General features: G+C 47.7%; 1 protein-coding gene across 3 annotated transcripts in view; it reads left to right on the forward strand.

Annotated features, from left to right (window-relative positions):
- Window positions 1–8,652: 8,652 nt before the first annotated feature.
- LOC125457287 (BEN domain-containing protein 2-like) overlaps window positions 8,653–17,043 on the forward strand; it is a 142,322-nt gene continuing 133,931 nt past the window's right edge. For all 3 annotated transcript variants that reach the window (XM_059650405.1, XM_059650404.1, XM_059650406.1), the window contains exon 1: window positions 8,653–8,878. In XM_059650405.1, coding sequence (XP_059506388.1) covers window positions 8,842–8,878 — 37 coding nt within the window. In that variant the 5' untranslated portion in view covers window positions 8,653–8,841. The remainder of the gene's footprint in view (window positions 8,879–17,043) is intronic.

Consider the following 17,043-nt stretch of genomic DNA (forward strand, 5'->3'; position numbering starts at 1 on the left):
GGCCATCTCCAGCACATCCCTCACCTTCCTGGACCTCTCAGTCTCCATCTCAGGCAACCAGCTTGTAACTGATGTCCATTTCAAGCCCACCGACTCCCACAGCTACCTAGAATACACCTCCTCCCACCCACCCTCCTGCAAAAATTCATCCCCTATTCCCAATTCCTCCGCCTCCGCCGCATCTGCTCCCACAATAAGACATTCCACTCCTGCACATCCCAGATGTCCAAGTTCTTCAAGGACCGCAACTTTCTCCCCACAGTAATCGAGAATGCCCTTGACCGCGTCTCCCGCATTTCCCGCAACACATCCCTCACACCCCGTCCCCGCCACCACCGCCCAAAGAGGATCCCCCTCGTTCTCACACACCACCCCATCAACCTCCGGATACAACGCATCATCCTCCGACACTTCCGCCATCTACAATCCGACCCCACCACCCAAGACATTTTGCCATCCCCACCCCTGTCTGCTTTCCAGAGAGACCACTCTCTCCGTGACTCCCTTGTTCGCTCCACACTGCCCTCCAACCCCACCACACCCGGCACCTTCCCCTGCAACCGCAGGAAATGCTACACTTGCCCCCACTCCTCCTCCCTCACCCCTATCCCAGGCCCCAAGATGACATTCCACATTAAGCAGAGGTTCACCTGCACATCTGCCAATGTGGTATACTGCATCCACTGTACCCGGTGCGGCTTCCTCTACATTGGGGAAACCAAGCGGAGGCTTGGAGACCGCTTTGCAGAACACCTCCGCTCAGTTCACAACAAACAACTGCACCTCCCAGTCGCAAACCATTTCCACTCCCCCTCCCATTCTCTAGATGACATGTCCATCATGGGCCTCCTGCACTGCCACAATGATGCCACCCGAAGGTTGCAGGAACAGTAACTCATATTCCGCCTGGGAACCCTGCAGCCTAATGGTATCACTGTGGACTTCACCAGTTTCAAAATCCCGCCTTCCCCAACTGCATCCCTAAACCGGCCCAGCTCTTCCCCTCCACCACTGCATCCCAAAACCAGTCCAACCTGTCTCTGCCTCCCTAACCTGTTCTTCCTCTCACCCATCGCTTCCTCCCACCCCAAGCCGCACCCCCATCTACCTACTAACCTCATCCCACCTCCTTGACCTGTCTGTCTTCCCTGGACTGACCTATCCCCTCCCTACCTCCCCACCTATACTCTGTCCACCTATCTTCTTTACTCTCTATCTTCGGTCCGCCTCCCCCTCTCTCCCTATTTATTCCAGTTCCCTCTCCCCATCCCCCTCTCTGATGAAGGGTCTAGGCCCGAAACGTCAGGTTTTGTGCTCCTGAGATGCTGCTCGGCCTGCTGTGTTCATCCAGCCTCACATTTTATTACAATATTCCACGTGTGGTCTAACCAGAGTTTTATAAAGCTGCAGCATAACCTCGCGGCTCTTAAACTCAATTCCCCTGCCAATGAAAGCCAACACACCATACGCCTTCTTTACAACCCTTTTAACTTGGGTAAAAACTTCGAGGGATCTATGGATGTTGACCCCAAGATCCCTCTGTTCCTCCACACTGCCGAGAATCCTGCAATTAACCCTGTACTCTGATTCAAATTCAATCTTCCAAAATGAATCACTTCACACTTTTCTGGGTTGAATTCCATCTGCCACTTCTTTACCCAGCTCTGCATCCTGTCAATGTCCCGTTGCAACCTACAGCAGCCCTCCACACTGTCCACAACTCCACCAACCTTCGTGTCATCGGCAAACTTACTGACCCACCCTTTCACCTCCTCATCCAAGTCATTTACGAAGATCGCAAAGAGCAGAGGTCCCGAACAGATCCCTGCGGACACCAGTGGTCACCGAGCTCCAGGCTGAATACTTTCCATTTACTACCACCCTCTGTCTTCGATAGGACAGCTAGTTTTGTATCCAGACAGCCAAATTTCCTGAATCCCATACCTCCTTACTTTCTGAATGAGCCTACCATGTGAAACCTTATTGAATGCCTTGCTAAAATCGATATACACCATATCTACTGCTCTACCTTCATCAATGTGTTTTGTCACATCCTCAAAGAATAAGACTTGTGAGGCATGACCTGCCCCTCACAAAGCCATGCTGTCTATTTCTAATCAAACCGTGCTTTTTCAAATAATCATAAATACTATCTCTCAGAATCCTCTCCAATAATTTGCCCACCACAGAAGTAAGACTGACTGGTCTGTAATTTCTAGGATTATCCCCATTCCCTTTCTTGAAGAAAGGAATGACATTTGCTATCCTCCAATCTTCTGGTACTACTCCTGTGGACAGTGAGAACGCAGCGATCATTGCCAAAGGGGCAGCAATCTCTTCCCTTGCTTCCTGTAGTAACCTTAGGTATATCCCATTTGGCCCAGAGGACTTATCTATCCTCATGTTTTCAAAATTTCTAGCACATCCTTCTTCCTAACATCAAACTGTTCGAACATATCTGCCTGTTTCATGCTGTCCTCACAAACGTCAAGGTCCCTCTCACTGGTGAATACTGAAGAAAAGTATTTATTAAGGACCTTCCCTACCTCTTCTGACTCCACACACAAGTTCCCTCCACTATCCCTGATTGGCCCTACTCTCACTCTGGCCATCCTCTTGGTCCTCACTCAAGTATAAAAAGCCTCGGGGTTTTCCTTGATCCTGCCTGCCAAGGTTTTCTCATTGGTGAATGTGTGAGTGTGAGTGCTTCTAGCTCTCCTAAGTCCAGTTCCTTCCTGGCTACCTTGTAGATGTCTAGAGCCCTGTCCAATCCCTGCTTCCTCAACCCTTAAGTAAGCTTCCTTCTTCCTCTTGTCTAGGTGTTCAACATGTCTTGTCATTGAAGGTTCCTTCACCTTACCATCCCTTCCTTGCCTTAGTGGGACAAACATATCTATAGCAACTACTCCCTAAACAACTTCCACATTTCTATCGTGTATTTCCCTGAGAACATCTGATCTCAATTGGTGCTCCATAGTTCTTGCCTAATAGCATAGTAATTCCCCCTCTCCCAATTAAATACTTTCCCATACAATCTGTTCTTATCCCTCTCCATGACTATAGTAAAGGTTAGGGAGCTGTGATCGCTATCTCTGAAATGCTCTCCCACCAAAAGATCTGACACCTGACCTGGTTTGTTGCCAAGGACCAAATCCAATATGGCCACCCCTCTAGGTGGCCTATCTACATATCAAGTCGGAAATCCTTCCTGGACACATCTGACAAAATCTGATCCATCCAAACTATTTGCACTTCGGAGGATCCAGTCTATGTTAAGGAAGTTGAAGTTGCCCATGACAACAACCCTATTACTTCTGCACCTTTCCAAAATCTGTCTCCCAATCTGTTCTTCAGTCTCTGTTCCTATTGGGGAATCTATAGAAAACTCCCAATAAAGTGACTGCTCCTTTTCAGTTTCTGACTTCCACCTGTACTGACTCAGTGGACAAATCCTCCTCTATGACCTCCCTTTCTGCAGCTGTGATACCATCCCTGATTAGCAATGCCATTCCCCCACCTCTTTTACCTCCCTCCCTATTTCTTTTGAAACATCTATACTCCAGAACATCCAACGACCATTCCTGCCTCTGTGTTATCCAAGTCTCTATAATGGCCACAACATCATCATTCCAAGTACTGATCCATGCTCTACGTTGGTGACCCTTATTCCTGACACTTCTTGCAATGAAGTAGACACACCTCAACCTGTTGCACTGACTGCAACTTTGCCCTATCAACTGCTTATCCTTCCTCACAGTCTCTGCTTGCTCCATCTGCCTGTACACTGGCCACCCCATCCTCTGATCTGTAGTTCCTGATCCCATTCCCCTGCCAAACTAGTTTAAACCCCGCCCCCCGAAGACCTCTAGCAAATCTCCAGGATATTAGTACCCCTCCAGTTCAGATGCATACCGTCCTTCCAGTACAGGGCCCACCTTCCCCAGAAGGTATACCAATGATCCACAAACCTGTAGCCCTCCCTTCTATACCAGCTCTGTAGCTATGTGTTCAGCTGCGCTCTCTTTGTTTCTAGCCTCACTAGCCCGTGGCACCAGTAGTAATCCTGGCATTACTACCCTACTCGTCCTGGCTTTTAGCTTCCACCCTAACTCACTATATTCACTTTTCAGGTCCTCATCCCATTTCCTAGCTTTGTCATTGGTACAGATGTGTACCACAACTTCTGGCTGCTCTCCCTCCCCCTTAAGAAAACTGAAGACTCAATCCAAGACATCCCTGACCCTGGTACCCAAGAAGCAACATAACATCCAGGAGATAATGGGAACTGCAGATGCTGGAGAATTCCAAGATAATAAAATGTGAGGCTGGATGAACACAGCAGGCCAAGCAGCATCTCAGGAGCACAAAAGCTGACGTTTCGGGCCTAGACCCTTCATCAGAGAGGGGGATGGGGTGAGGGTTCTGGAATAAATAGGGAGAGAGGGGGAAGCGGACCGAAGATGGAGAGAAAAGAAGATAGGTGGAGAGAGTATAGGTGGGGAGGTAGGGAGGGGATAGGTCAGTCCAGGGAAGACGGACAGGTCAAGGAGGTGGGATGAGGTTAGTAGGTAGGAGATGGAGGTGCGGCTTGGGGTGGGAGGAAGGGATGGGTGACAGGAAGAACAGGTTAGGGAGGCAGAGACAGGTTGGACTGGTTTTGGGATGCAGTGGGTGGGGGGGAAGAGCTGGGCTGGTTGTGTGGTGCAGTGGGGGGAGGGGACGAACTGGGCTGGTTTAGGGATGCAGTAGGGGAAGGGGAGATTTTGAAGCTGGTGAAGTCCACATTGATACCATATGGCTGCAGGGTTCCCAGGCGGAATATGAGTTGCTGTTCCTGCAACCTTCGGGTGGCATCATTGTGGCAGTGCAGGAGGCCCATGATGGACATGTCATCTAGAGAATGGGAGGGGGAGTGGAAATGGTTTGCGACTGGGAGGTGCAGTTGTTTGTTGCGAACTGAGCGGAGGTGTTCTGCAAAGCGGTCCCCAAGTTTCCGCTTGGTTTCCCCAATGTAGAGGAAGCCGCACCAGGTACAACAGATGCAGTATACCACATTGGCAGATGTGCAGGTGAACCTCTGCTTAATGTGGAATGTCATCTTGGGGCCTGGGATAGGGGTGAGGGAGGAGGTGTGGGGGCAAGTGTAGCATTTCCTGCGGTTGCAGGGGAAGGTGCCGGGTGTGGTGGGGTTGGAGGGCAGTATGGAGCGAACAAGGGAGTCACGGAGAGAGTGGTCTCTCCGGAAAGCAGACAGGGGTGGGGATGGAAAAATGTCTTGGGTGGTGGGGTCGGATTGTAAATGGCGGAAGTGTCGGAGGATGATGCTTTGTATCTGGAGGTTGGTAGGGTGGTGTGTGAGAACGAGGGGGATCCTCTTAGGGCAGTTGTGGCGGGGGCGGGGTGTGAGGGATGTGTTGCGGAAATGCGGGAGACGCGGTCAAGGGCGTTCTCGATCACTGTGGTGGGAAAGTTGCTCCCCAGAGGAGCTCGAACAGTTCAACCAGTTCACCAACACCATCCACCCCAACCTTCAGTTCACCTGGGCCATCTCCAGCACATCCCTCACCTTCCTGGACCTCTCAGTCTCCATCTCAGGCAACCAGCTTGTAACTGATGTCCATTTCAAGCCCACCGACTCCCACAGCTACCTAGAATACACCTCCTCCCACCCACCCTCCTGCAAAAATTCCATCCCCTATTCCCAATTCCTCCGCCTCCGCCGCATCTGCTCCCACGATAAGACATTCCACTCCCTAACATCCCAGATGTCCAAGTTCTTTAAGGACCGCAACTTTCCCCTCACAGTGATCGAGAACGCCCTTGACCGCGTCTCCCGTATTTCCCGCAACACATCCCTCACACCCCGCCCCCGCCACAACCGCCCTAAGAGGATCCCCCTCGTTCTCACACACCACCCCACCAACCTCCAGATACAACGCATCATCCTCCGACACTTCCGCCATCTACAATCCGACCCCACCCCCCCAAGACATTTTTCCATCCCCACCCCTGTCTGCTTTCCGGAGAGATCACTCTCTCCATGACTCCCTCGTTCGCTCCACACTGCCCTCCAACCCCACCACACCCGGCACCTTCCCCTGCAACCGCAGGAAATGCTACACTTGCCCCCACACCTCCTCCCTCACCCCTATCCCAGGCCCCAAGATGACATTCCACATTAAGCAGAGGTTCACCTGCACATCTGCCAATGTGGTATACTGTATCCACTGTACCCGGTGTGGCATCCTCTACATTGGGGAAACCAAGCGGAGGCTTGGGGACCGCTTTGCAGAACACCTCCGCTCAGTTCACAACAAACAACTGCACCTCCCAGTCGCAAACCATTTCCACTCCCCCTCCCATTCTTTAGATGACATGTCCATCATGGGCCTCCTGCACTGCCACAATGATGCCACCCGTAGGTTGCAGGAACAGCAACTCATATTCCGCCTGGGAACCCTGCAGCCTAATGGTATCAATGTGGACTTCACCAGTTTCAAAATCTCCCCTTCCCCTACTGCATCCCTAAACCAGCCCAGTTCGTCCCCTCCCCCCACTGCACCACACAACCAGCCCAGCTCTTCCCCCCCACCCACTGCATCCCAAAACCAGTCCAACCTGTCTCTGCCTCCCGAACCGGTTCTTCCTCTCACCCATCCCTTCCTCCCACCCCAAGCCGCACCCCCATCTACCTACTAACCTCATCCCACCTCCTTGACCTGTCCGTCTTCCCTGGACTGACCTATCCCCTCCCTACCTCCCCACCTATCTTCTTTACTCTCCATCTCCGGTCCGCCTCCCCCTCTCTCCCTATTTATTCCAGTTCCCTCTCCCCATCCCCCTCTCTGATGAAGGGTCTAGGCCCGAAACGTCAGCTTTTGTGCTCCTGAGATGCTGCTTGGCCTGATGTGTTCATCCAGCCTCATATTTTATTATCTTATAACATCCAGGAGTCTCGCTCGGTACCACAAAATCTCCTGTCTGTTCCCCAACCAGTGAATCTCCTATCACTATCACTCTCCTATTCTCATCCCTTCCCTTCTGTGCCACAGAGCCAGGCTCAATGCCAGAGACATGGCCGCTACGGCTTTCTGCTGGTAGGTCATCCCCCCCCCCCCCCAAAAGTATCCAAAGTGGCATACTTACTATTGAGGGGAGCGGCTACAGGGGATCCCTGCACAATCTGCCTATTCCCTTTCCTTCTCCTGACAGTCACCCAGCAACCTTTGTCCTGTATCTTGGGTGTGACCACCTCCCTATGACTCCTCTCTATCACCCCCTCAGCCTTCCGAATGATCCGGAGTTCATCCAGCTCCAGGTCCAGTTCCCTAACGCCTTTTGTGAGGAGCTGGAGTTGGGTGTACTTCTCGTAGGTGAAGTGAGAAGGGACACTGGTAGTGACCCTTCCCTCCCACATCCTACAAGAGGAGCATGCAACTCCATTCCTTCTAGATTGCCAAAAGTGTAAAGAAAACTTTCCTTAACCTACCAACCCTCCACACAGTCTGTTTTTTTTTGGTTAGTGGAGGAGGATGGGTGGGAGACACTACACGTGTAGTGTTTTGGGTTTAGAGAATACCAGAATATAATAGAATTAACAAGGTGTAGAGCTGGATGAACACAGCAGGCCAAGCAGCATCTTAGGAGCAGGAAAGCTGACCCGTCTAGGCCCGAAACATCAGCCTTCCTGCTCCTCTGATGCTGCTTGGCCTGCTGTGTTCATCCAGCTCTACACCTTGTTATCTTGCACCATCCAGCATCCTATTATCTTGGACCCGAATATAATAGTTCACTTCCCGGCTCGTGCTCTCACCATGCCCGCCGCTCAAAACAAGTAGGCCGCTGCTTCACAAGGCAAGTTTTTAGAAGCAAAAACTTTCCCTTCCTGGCTGCCCCGGGCTCGCAGTCTCACCACTCCCAATGCTGAAAGCAAGAAGGTAGTGGGAGGTAGTTGCATGTTGTAGTACATGGGCATTTGGGTTGTCACAGAGTCAGAGAGTCTTGGAGATCTACAGCGTGGAAACAGGACCTTTGGCTCATAATGCCCAATTTTCACAATTTTGTTCCATTGCCTGCATTTGGCCCATATCCCTGCATACCTGTGCCATTCACATACCTTTCTAAATGTTCCTTAAATGACAAAATTGTACTCACTTCCACCACTACCTCTGGCAGCCTGTTCCAGACACTCACCATCCTTTGGAGAAAAATATTGACCCTCTGGAGGCTTTTATATCTCTCCCTTCAAACCTACACCTTCCAGCTTTAGACTCCCCTACCATAGGAAAAAGCAGTCAATTATCTACCTTATTGATGCCTCTCTTGATTTATGACCATTATTATAAGGTCATCCTCAATCTTCTGTGCTCCAGGGAGTAAATTCCCAGCTATCCAGCCTCTCCTTATGACTTAAACCTTCCAGGCCAGGTAGCTCGCTAGTAAATCTTTTCTGCAATCGTTGTATATTGAGCTGATAATTATGTATTTGAGGGTAGCTGTATATTTGAAAGATAGATGTACGTCTGGGGGTGTATTTACGAGTACAGCTGTATTGGAGGATTTTGGGGTAGTGTCCACGGGGTGGGGCGGAAATGAGATGTTCTTTTGGGGGTTCGTGAATTGGCTGCTCTTCTACACGTTTCGTTCCGCCTCTGATGATTGCGGACGGCAATGTCTCCTCGCGAGAAAGCTGATGGATCTGCACATGTTCTTGAAGAGGGACTGAGGAAGCCAGCGCCATCAGAAGCAGAGAGATAGAGAAAGACAGACAGACAGACACAGCGCTGTGCCAAAAGGAGGAGTTTTCCCCTTTCATTTCAGTGTGCCTCGAACTGCTGGACGATGGAGGAGGAGCGAGTGAGTTTACCGCGGGCTGTGGGTGAGTGTTTCTCAGCAGCATTTAATGTGTGCGTCTCAGAGAACAGACCGTCAGAAATGCTGATGGTTTGGCCCAATTGTCGAAAAGCTTACGAATTGGAGCGCCCCAAACCGTCGCCAATACAGCGTGTTATAGTTGGCAGAATAACAATGAAAGTGCAAGGAGCAGGAGCAATCCGAAAGTGGAAATTCACAAATATGCCTTCCCCCTCTTATTTCCCCCTTCTGACTCTCTCACCTCCGGCCGGAGGAGAGCTGGCTGACTTATAAACGAACAAGAAGAAACTTCATTGCAATTTCTTATCTATGTGTGATTTATGGGGGAGGGGGGCGCGCTACGGTCCAGCGCAGTTCTTTAGGGGTGTTTTTTTTCGCCTTTTGTTTGTTTGCAAGGTGACCTTCCGGCTGCACTCTTTTTTTCCCTTTCACCGTCGGGCATTTACTTGCAACAGAATTGAGCACCCCCCACCTCTCTCCCCCCCCACTACCTGTACCTACTGCAGTCCCTTCGCTTCCTGAATATCAGGTCAACTGCATTTCCCACTTTGACCCCTCATCACGACTGCTGTCCGTGCCTTTTAGCTAACTCACAAAGGTATAATTCTTCCCCACCCCCTCCCTGAGTGTTCGCTTCTACACTAAATTTGTAAGTTACTGCAGGTTTTTGGGCACGTTTTGGCAGTGAAATTTAGCTGTATTTTCTTGTGTCATCCTAAAACGTGGGTTTCTTCCTAATGGGTTTAGAGTCAAAGACCTCGAGTACAATTTTGGTTTTAACACAACTTTTTTAAAAAAATTGCAAATGTTTGAATACTTGAAAAATGCAGGGATGGGTAGAAAGGAGAAATATTATTTTGTAGCAGTTAGAATTGCCAAGTAGAGCCACGGTTCCCAAACATGAATCCAATATAGACTGACTTTTCATAAATTAGCAATTTCTGTTGATCTTCAAATAGCAGAAAAAAGTACTATTCCAGTCTCTCTCTTTTTAAGTGCAGCCACGAATGTTTTTATTATGTGGAGGAAAACAGCCAAAGTAATTCATTATGATTAACAGCCTTCAAGCCAAGATACTGAAAGCTTGCACAAACAATGTTTGTTTGAATAGAAAGACATAGGTGGCAAAGTGTGGTTGAGAGAGAAAAATATTTTGAGAGGCATAGGTTTGAACACTTATGGATCTGTTAAACCCAGAGAAAGTGCAGTTGGATCCTACTCTGGACTGGCAAAATTACTCTCTTTTCTTCAGGATCATTGTGGAATGGAGCGATAGCCCAGATCTTCTTTCCACTGACTGTCCAAGGCCCATCTGCAAAATGCACAAAGAGCTCATTGACTGCTTTATCACTAACATTGCAATCTATCCATTAGGATGCCTTGATCTCTATCTCCTCATCCTACCAGACACAACTTTCTCTGGACTCCCACTATTTTCTATTTCTCATACTATTTACACTCCGTGTCCTTTCCTGATTACCGTGGTAGCTGATGCTGATACCAATTCTCACTCCTCATTGGCCAAGCTCCCTGTCAAATCTGCCATCATCACCTGATTGAAAACAGCCATTTGAGCCCCCTATCCCTGTAAATTGTCACACAATCTCCAAAATCCTTGCATGCGTTGTTGCCTGCCAGGCCTCTGCCAATCTTTCCTATAACTCCGTGTTTGGACCCCTTTAATGAGATTTTCATGTGAACTCTATTACGTAGCTGTTGTATTTATTGCTTTAAAAGCTGTGTTGCTTTCAGAGGCTAATAAATCAAGAGATGGGATGTAAAGCACATGGTTATATGAAATCCAACAAAACACATTCTAGCAGGAGGTTGCTGATTGTAGTCTGAGTTATTAATAAAGATATTTGAACCTTTCAATAAACTGAATCCTGGCTACCCAGCTATGCTATCAATAACTGATGAAAATATGACATGGTGTGCAACACTGGTGATATTCCTTTTAAAAAGATAAGGCAGTAACGCAAGCGTGAAAAATCACAGGAAACTCAAACAACCCGGTCAGTTATGCAGCTTGTTACTGCACCTACTGACAGGGTGAGGGCTGTAATTCTTTCAGAGGCTGAGCTGCCTGATTAGATAATGAACCTCATGGCAGCTTCAGTGTACAACTAAGTTTTCAAAAGGCCCTCTTCAAGAATATATAAAGTCAAAATTCTGCTTAAGGATAGCAGAAAATATGGCTGGAAAAAATCATTTGCAAGCACTAGATGTACGTAGTGTAGTGATTGTAACAAGGTCAGCCAAGTGGACCCTGATGGGACCAGATTAACAGCCCCAATCAGGGAGCCCTGCCTGACAGATATGAACAGGAGTGTCAGACATCCTGTTTTCTGTGAGAGTGGCTCTAGGGGGCTTGATAAGTGTTAAGGATTTTCCACGTGTAAATAAAGGGTGACTTGGTGACAGATAGTATCCTTTGGAGAGTTATTTCAGTGTTTATGAGAGAAAAGCACTCTCCTGAATAAAATTGCTTGCAACTGTCATCTTTTAGTTGGGATAAACATTTCTGGCACCAAGTTGTTATTTGGGAAACTTGAGTTCTTTGGTCCTGCCATCGGAGACTGAACTCAGTATGTGGAAAGAATATGTTATCTTTTCCAGGCAAATGACAGTGAGACAAATGAAAAGCAACAATTCTCCTGACAGTATGTAGACCCGCAGCCTTTTTCGTTATTAGGAACCTGACTTTCCCTGAAGCACCAGATACTAAAACCTTGCAAGAATTGACGGATTTAGTTAAGGAATTATGATCCCAAGTCTCCTGTAATTCTGAGATGCTGCCAGTTGCACTCAGCAACTGTACTCAGAACTAGGGGAATTTGTATTGGGTTCTTTTTATTAGGTTAAGATGACTGGCAGATGCATGTGACTTTCATTTAACCCTTAATGAGATGCTGACAGATCACAGAGTATGAGTTTAATGATGTAACCAGGCAGAAGTCCCTAGTAGCTGAAGTCCAACAGGAATTCAAATATCCACATGGCTTCATCATTTGAAAATGCAGCAAGATTACAGGTTACATTGTATGCCAATGGAAGTGGATACTTTCGCCAGTCCGACTGAGCTTGGTGGGCACCACTTGACTGAAGGCAATTGCAATTATAAACATGGGACTCTAGGTCAACCCACAGCAAAACCCTGTCACAAAGCCAAGCCTCAACCAACCGGTTATAATTTTCTTCAGGATCCGGGCCGGCAAGCCATTGTGGCTGCTGCCGGCGTGCAGACTCATGACAGTAAAAGAATCCCACTTGATCTAAATTGTGTAAGACGACTCATAGGCCAAAATACAGGAGAGTGCATATCCTAGAAAGTCAATCTACATTTGGTTTGGAACAGTTAAATTACTTAGCAACATCTAAATTATAACCAGTCAAAATAAACATCTGTTTAAAAGGTCCTTGGCTTCAAATGGAGGTAGATAACTAACTCTGCAGCCTATCGATGATTTCACCAACAGTCTTTACACAATTTGCTCTGGGCTCTGATCCTCAAGTTTGTGCAAGATCTTAGAACATAGAACATAGAAAAGTACAGCACAGTACAGGCCCTTCGGCCCACGATGTTGTGCCGTGGAATAATCCTAATCCAAAAATAAAATAACCTAACCTACATTCCCCTCAATTCACTGCTGTCCATGTGCATGTCCAGCAGTCGCTTAAATGTCACTAATGACTCCGCTTCCACGACAACCACTGGTAAACTATTCCATGCGCTCACAACTCTCTGGGTGAAGAACCTCCCTCTGACGTCTCCTCTATACCTTCCTCTGAACATCTTAAAACTATGACCCCTCGTGGCAGTCAGTCCTGCCCTGGGGAAAAGTCTCTAGCTATCGACTCTATCCATGCCTGTCATTACCTTGTACACCTCAATCAGGTCACCTCTCTTCCTCCTTCTCTCCAGAGAGAAAAGTCCAAGCTCAGTCAACCTCTCCTTGTAAGACAAGCCCTCCAGTCCAGACAGCATCCTGGCAAACCACCTTTGCACCCTCTCCAAAGCCTCCACATCGTTCCTATAATAGGGCGACCAGAACTGGACACAGTATTCCAAGTGTGGCCTCACCAGGGTTTTATAGAGCTGCAGCGTAACCTCGCGGCTCTTAAACTCGATCCCCCTGTTAATGAATATGCTTTCTTAACAACCTTATCCACCTGGGTGGCAACTTTGAGGGAGCTATGCACTTGAACACCAAGATCCCACTGTTCCTCCACACTGCCGAGAATCCTGCCTTTAATCCTATATTCAGCATTTAAGTTCGACCTTCCAAAATGCATAACTTCACATTTATCCAGGTTGAACTCCATCTGCCATTTTTCAGCCCAGCTCTGCATTCTGTCAGTGTCTCCTGAAGCCTGCAATAGCCCTCGATACTGTCAACGGCACCTCCAACCTTTGTGTCATCAGCAAACATACTAACCCACCCCTCAACCTCCTCATCCAAGTCATTTATAAAAACTACAAAGAGCAGAGGCCCAAGAACAGAACCCTGCGGGACGCCACTCAGCACTGAAATCTTGGCTGGACCAAGAGCCTACACCAGGGAACCTTTACAGATTAAGGGTACAACTTTGGTTCTGGTGTTTTATGAGAGGCAGCTAGTTCAGTTACCACTCATTGCAATAAAGCATAATGGGCGAAATTCACCTGGGTTGGCTCAACATTTTTCGGTTAGAAAATGACTACCTGCGTGAAGTGCTATTAAATACTCAGAAAGTTTTCAGGAAGGTCTGGGGACTATCAAAGGAGGCAAAGCCACCTTGCATGTTGACCAGGAAGAAATTCCAGGATTCTGTGAGGCCAGCCCAGCGCCTTTTTCCTTGTGGGCAAAAGTAGAGACTGAAATGAGGAGGCTGGAAAGTAAGGAATCATCAAACCAGTCCAGATTGCAGAATGGGCAGCACTGGTCATATCGATTGTGAAGCCTTATGGGTTGGTTCACCTTTGTGGGGAGTTTAAACAAATGGCAAACCACTTTTCACAGCTGGATAAATACCCAATCCCTTGCATAGAGGATTTATACACAAAGCTGGTAGGAGGGCTGTCCTTCATGAAACTGGACAGGAGTCATGCATACTTGCAATTGCAGTTAAATGAGGAATCCCAGAAGTATGTAACCATTAATACCTATAAGGTTTTGTACCAGTATACAAGACAGCCTTTTGGGATACTGTCAACCTGTGCAATTTTTTCGCAGAAGTTTAAAGAATGTTTTACAAGGTCTACCCCAGGTTGCCATTTATCTAGATGACGTGCCAATAACAGGGAAGGCATGTAAGGAGCACTTAGAAAACTTAGACATAGTCCTTAGACAGTTTTCCCAGGTGGGCGTATGTTTTAAAAGGGAGAAATATGTGTTGCAGGCACCCCAAGTGACTTACTTGGTCTACAGAGTCCACAAGATCCGGCTGTACCCTTTGGAAGATAAAGTGTGAGCAATCAAAGGTGCCTTGGCTCCCATACCAGAGCTTAGATCTTTCCTTGGGATGGTAAACTATTACAGAATGTTCATACATAACTTGACCTCCATCCTGGCTGCTTTACACCAACTATTTTTTTAAAAAAAAAGGTCCGCCTTGGAAATGGTTCTGCAGCTTTAAGAGAAGCGAAGAAGCAGCTTTCATCTTCTAAGGTTTTGGTTCTATGATCCCAAACTGGAACTGGCATTGACATGCCATGCCTCCCCAAATGGCATCAGGGTAATATTGGCTCATAGGTGGTCCAATGGAGAGGAACACACAATAGCATGGGCATTCAGGACTTTTGCTAATGCAGAGCGTAAATGTACCCAGATAGAGAAGGCAGGTTTGTCCAATATCTTTATGAACTTAAATTTGTAGCAATAATGGATCTTATAGAAAAGACATGGGGAATCATGAACTAGAGGGCATCAGTTTAAGGTAAGAGGGAAAAGAACAAGTGGGAACCTGAGGGGCAGCGTTTTTACACAGAGGGTGGTAGGCATATGGAATAAGCTGGCAGTGGAAGTGGTTGAGGCAGGTACATTAACAACATTTAAAAGGCATTTGGATGTATAAGTGGATAGGAAAGGTTTAGAAGTATATGGGCCAAGTACAGGGAAATGGTGTTAGTGTGGATGGATATTTTGGTCGGCATGGACCAGTTTGGGCTGAAGGGCCTGTCTCTGTGCTCTAGGATTCTATGACTCTAATAGATCAGAAACCCCTGCTATGCCTACTTAAAGAGGACAAGGCAGTGCTGCCCATGGTTTCAGGCTGAATTCAGTGGTGGGCTGTAGTACCATATGTATAGAATTACAAGTTGGAACATTGCTCGGGAGGTCAAATAGCAAACGAAAATATATTGAGCTGTTTCCGACTGGCAGAGACACCACCAGTGGTTCTGTCAGTGGAAGAGTCTGTAATGGTTTTAAATTTCCTGGACACACTTCCAGTCACACCTGACAATATCAGACATTGCACATAGGAAATCCGGTCCTGGCAAAACTGAAACAACTAGTGGTGATGGGGGAAACCAAAGGGCTGCCACAACCAGAACTGAAACCTTTATGGACCCAGAGAAGCCAGTTCACAGTGGAGGATGGAATGATATTATGGGAAGTAATAGTATTGCCCTGAGCCAAGGTTGTCTCCAGATACTGGCTGAACTCCACCAGGGTCATCCTGAGGTTTCCAAAATGAAGATGCTAGTGAGAAATTATGTCTGGTGGCCAGGACTGGATGCTAACATAGCTGCATTAGTGGGGCAATGCCCAGAGTGCCAACAAGGACAAAAAGACCGTCACATTTGTATACTTAGTTACATGTCGATGATGCAAGACCTTTCACAGTCTTAATGTTCTTGTGGCCTCCCACACAAAGTGGCTGGATGTGCATAGAGTTCATTCGTCAAATATGGGGACGATGATAGAAAAACTGTGCACATCTTTTGCAATACACAGACTCCAGGAAGTGTTGGTCACAGGTAAGTGGCCATTGTTTTCCAACAGGGAATTTGAGTAAATCCTAAAGTAGGATGGTATTTGATATATAAGGGTAGCTCCATACCATCCATCATCCACTGGTCTGGCAGAAAGTGCAGTCCACAGGTTTGAAGGCAGGCTTAAAGAAACAGCCTGCAGCTTCACTTGATACCAAACTGTCCCAGTTCCTATTTGATTTATAAGGCCACCCCTCATGCAGCTACATAGGTAGTTCCAGCAGAGTTGCTAATGGGGAGAAGACTCCGCACCAGGTTAAAGCTGGTCTTCCCGCAGTCGGTGGAGAAAAGGGTGAAACAGCTTCGGGAATGCCAATGCTGGACACAAGACTGTTCTAAGTGAGAGAGGCAGTTTACTTCGGGGGACAAAGTTTTGTGTAGGAGCCGTGGGAATGACTGTGCATGGGCAAGAAGAATGGTCAATGTGAGGTCAGGTCGAGTGACATATAAAGTTTGGGCCGGTGCAACGATCCTGAGCAAACACGTGGACCGTTTGAATGTAAAAACTCACAAAAGGTGCGGGAGCAAAACATGTGAGCCTCACCTGTTACAGGGTTAGGGTTAGGCCTTTCCAACTGATCCAGAACCCATGCGTTCTCCGTCTCCAAGCTTTGAAGATACCTTGGAATCTGAGAGGGACACTCAGATGTCACTGCCTTGATGCGTTTGCCAACTGAAGAGGAGAATGAATTTCTTCTGAGATGGTCTGGGTGCAAGAGCTGAGCTATTGTATGTTACAGACTGCCCGTATCAGAGGCAGAGTTGGAGAGCCTGACCCAGAGCTAAAATCCTCCAGAAGGAGCTGCAGTAAAAAGAACCAGCCCATGCCCTTGGGCTCAGAGGGGTTGGGATGTAGCGATTGCAACGAGGTCAGCTATTGCACCTCATAGAATATGAGTTCCCTGATTAGTGCTGTTAACCTGGTCCAATCACGGAGCCCTGGGTGACAGATATAAATGGGACTGTCAGAGGTTCCGTCGACCCTGAAAGCTGGCTGTGAGGAAGGTTGATCAATGTCAAGGACTTTCCACGTGTAAATAAAGGGTGACTTGGTGATGAGATACAGGCCTCTGTGAAGTTGTTCAGTTAGCAGCATTTGGACAGGAGCCAGTAGGGAAACCATGCAAGTTGCATGGAAAGTGCAGTCTGTTGTACCCACCACAAAGCTGTACTGTGTTTACAGACATTTG

The sequence above is a fragment of the Stegostoma tigrinum genome, chromosome 12 (assembly GCF_030684315.1).
Source record: "Stegostoma tigrinum isolate sSteTig4 chromosome 12, sSteTig4.hap1, whole genome shotgun sequence".
Lineage (NCBI taxonomy): Eukaryota > Metazoa > Chordata > Chondrichthyes > Orectolobiformes > Stegostomatidae > Stegostoma > Stegostoma tigrinum.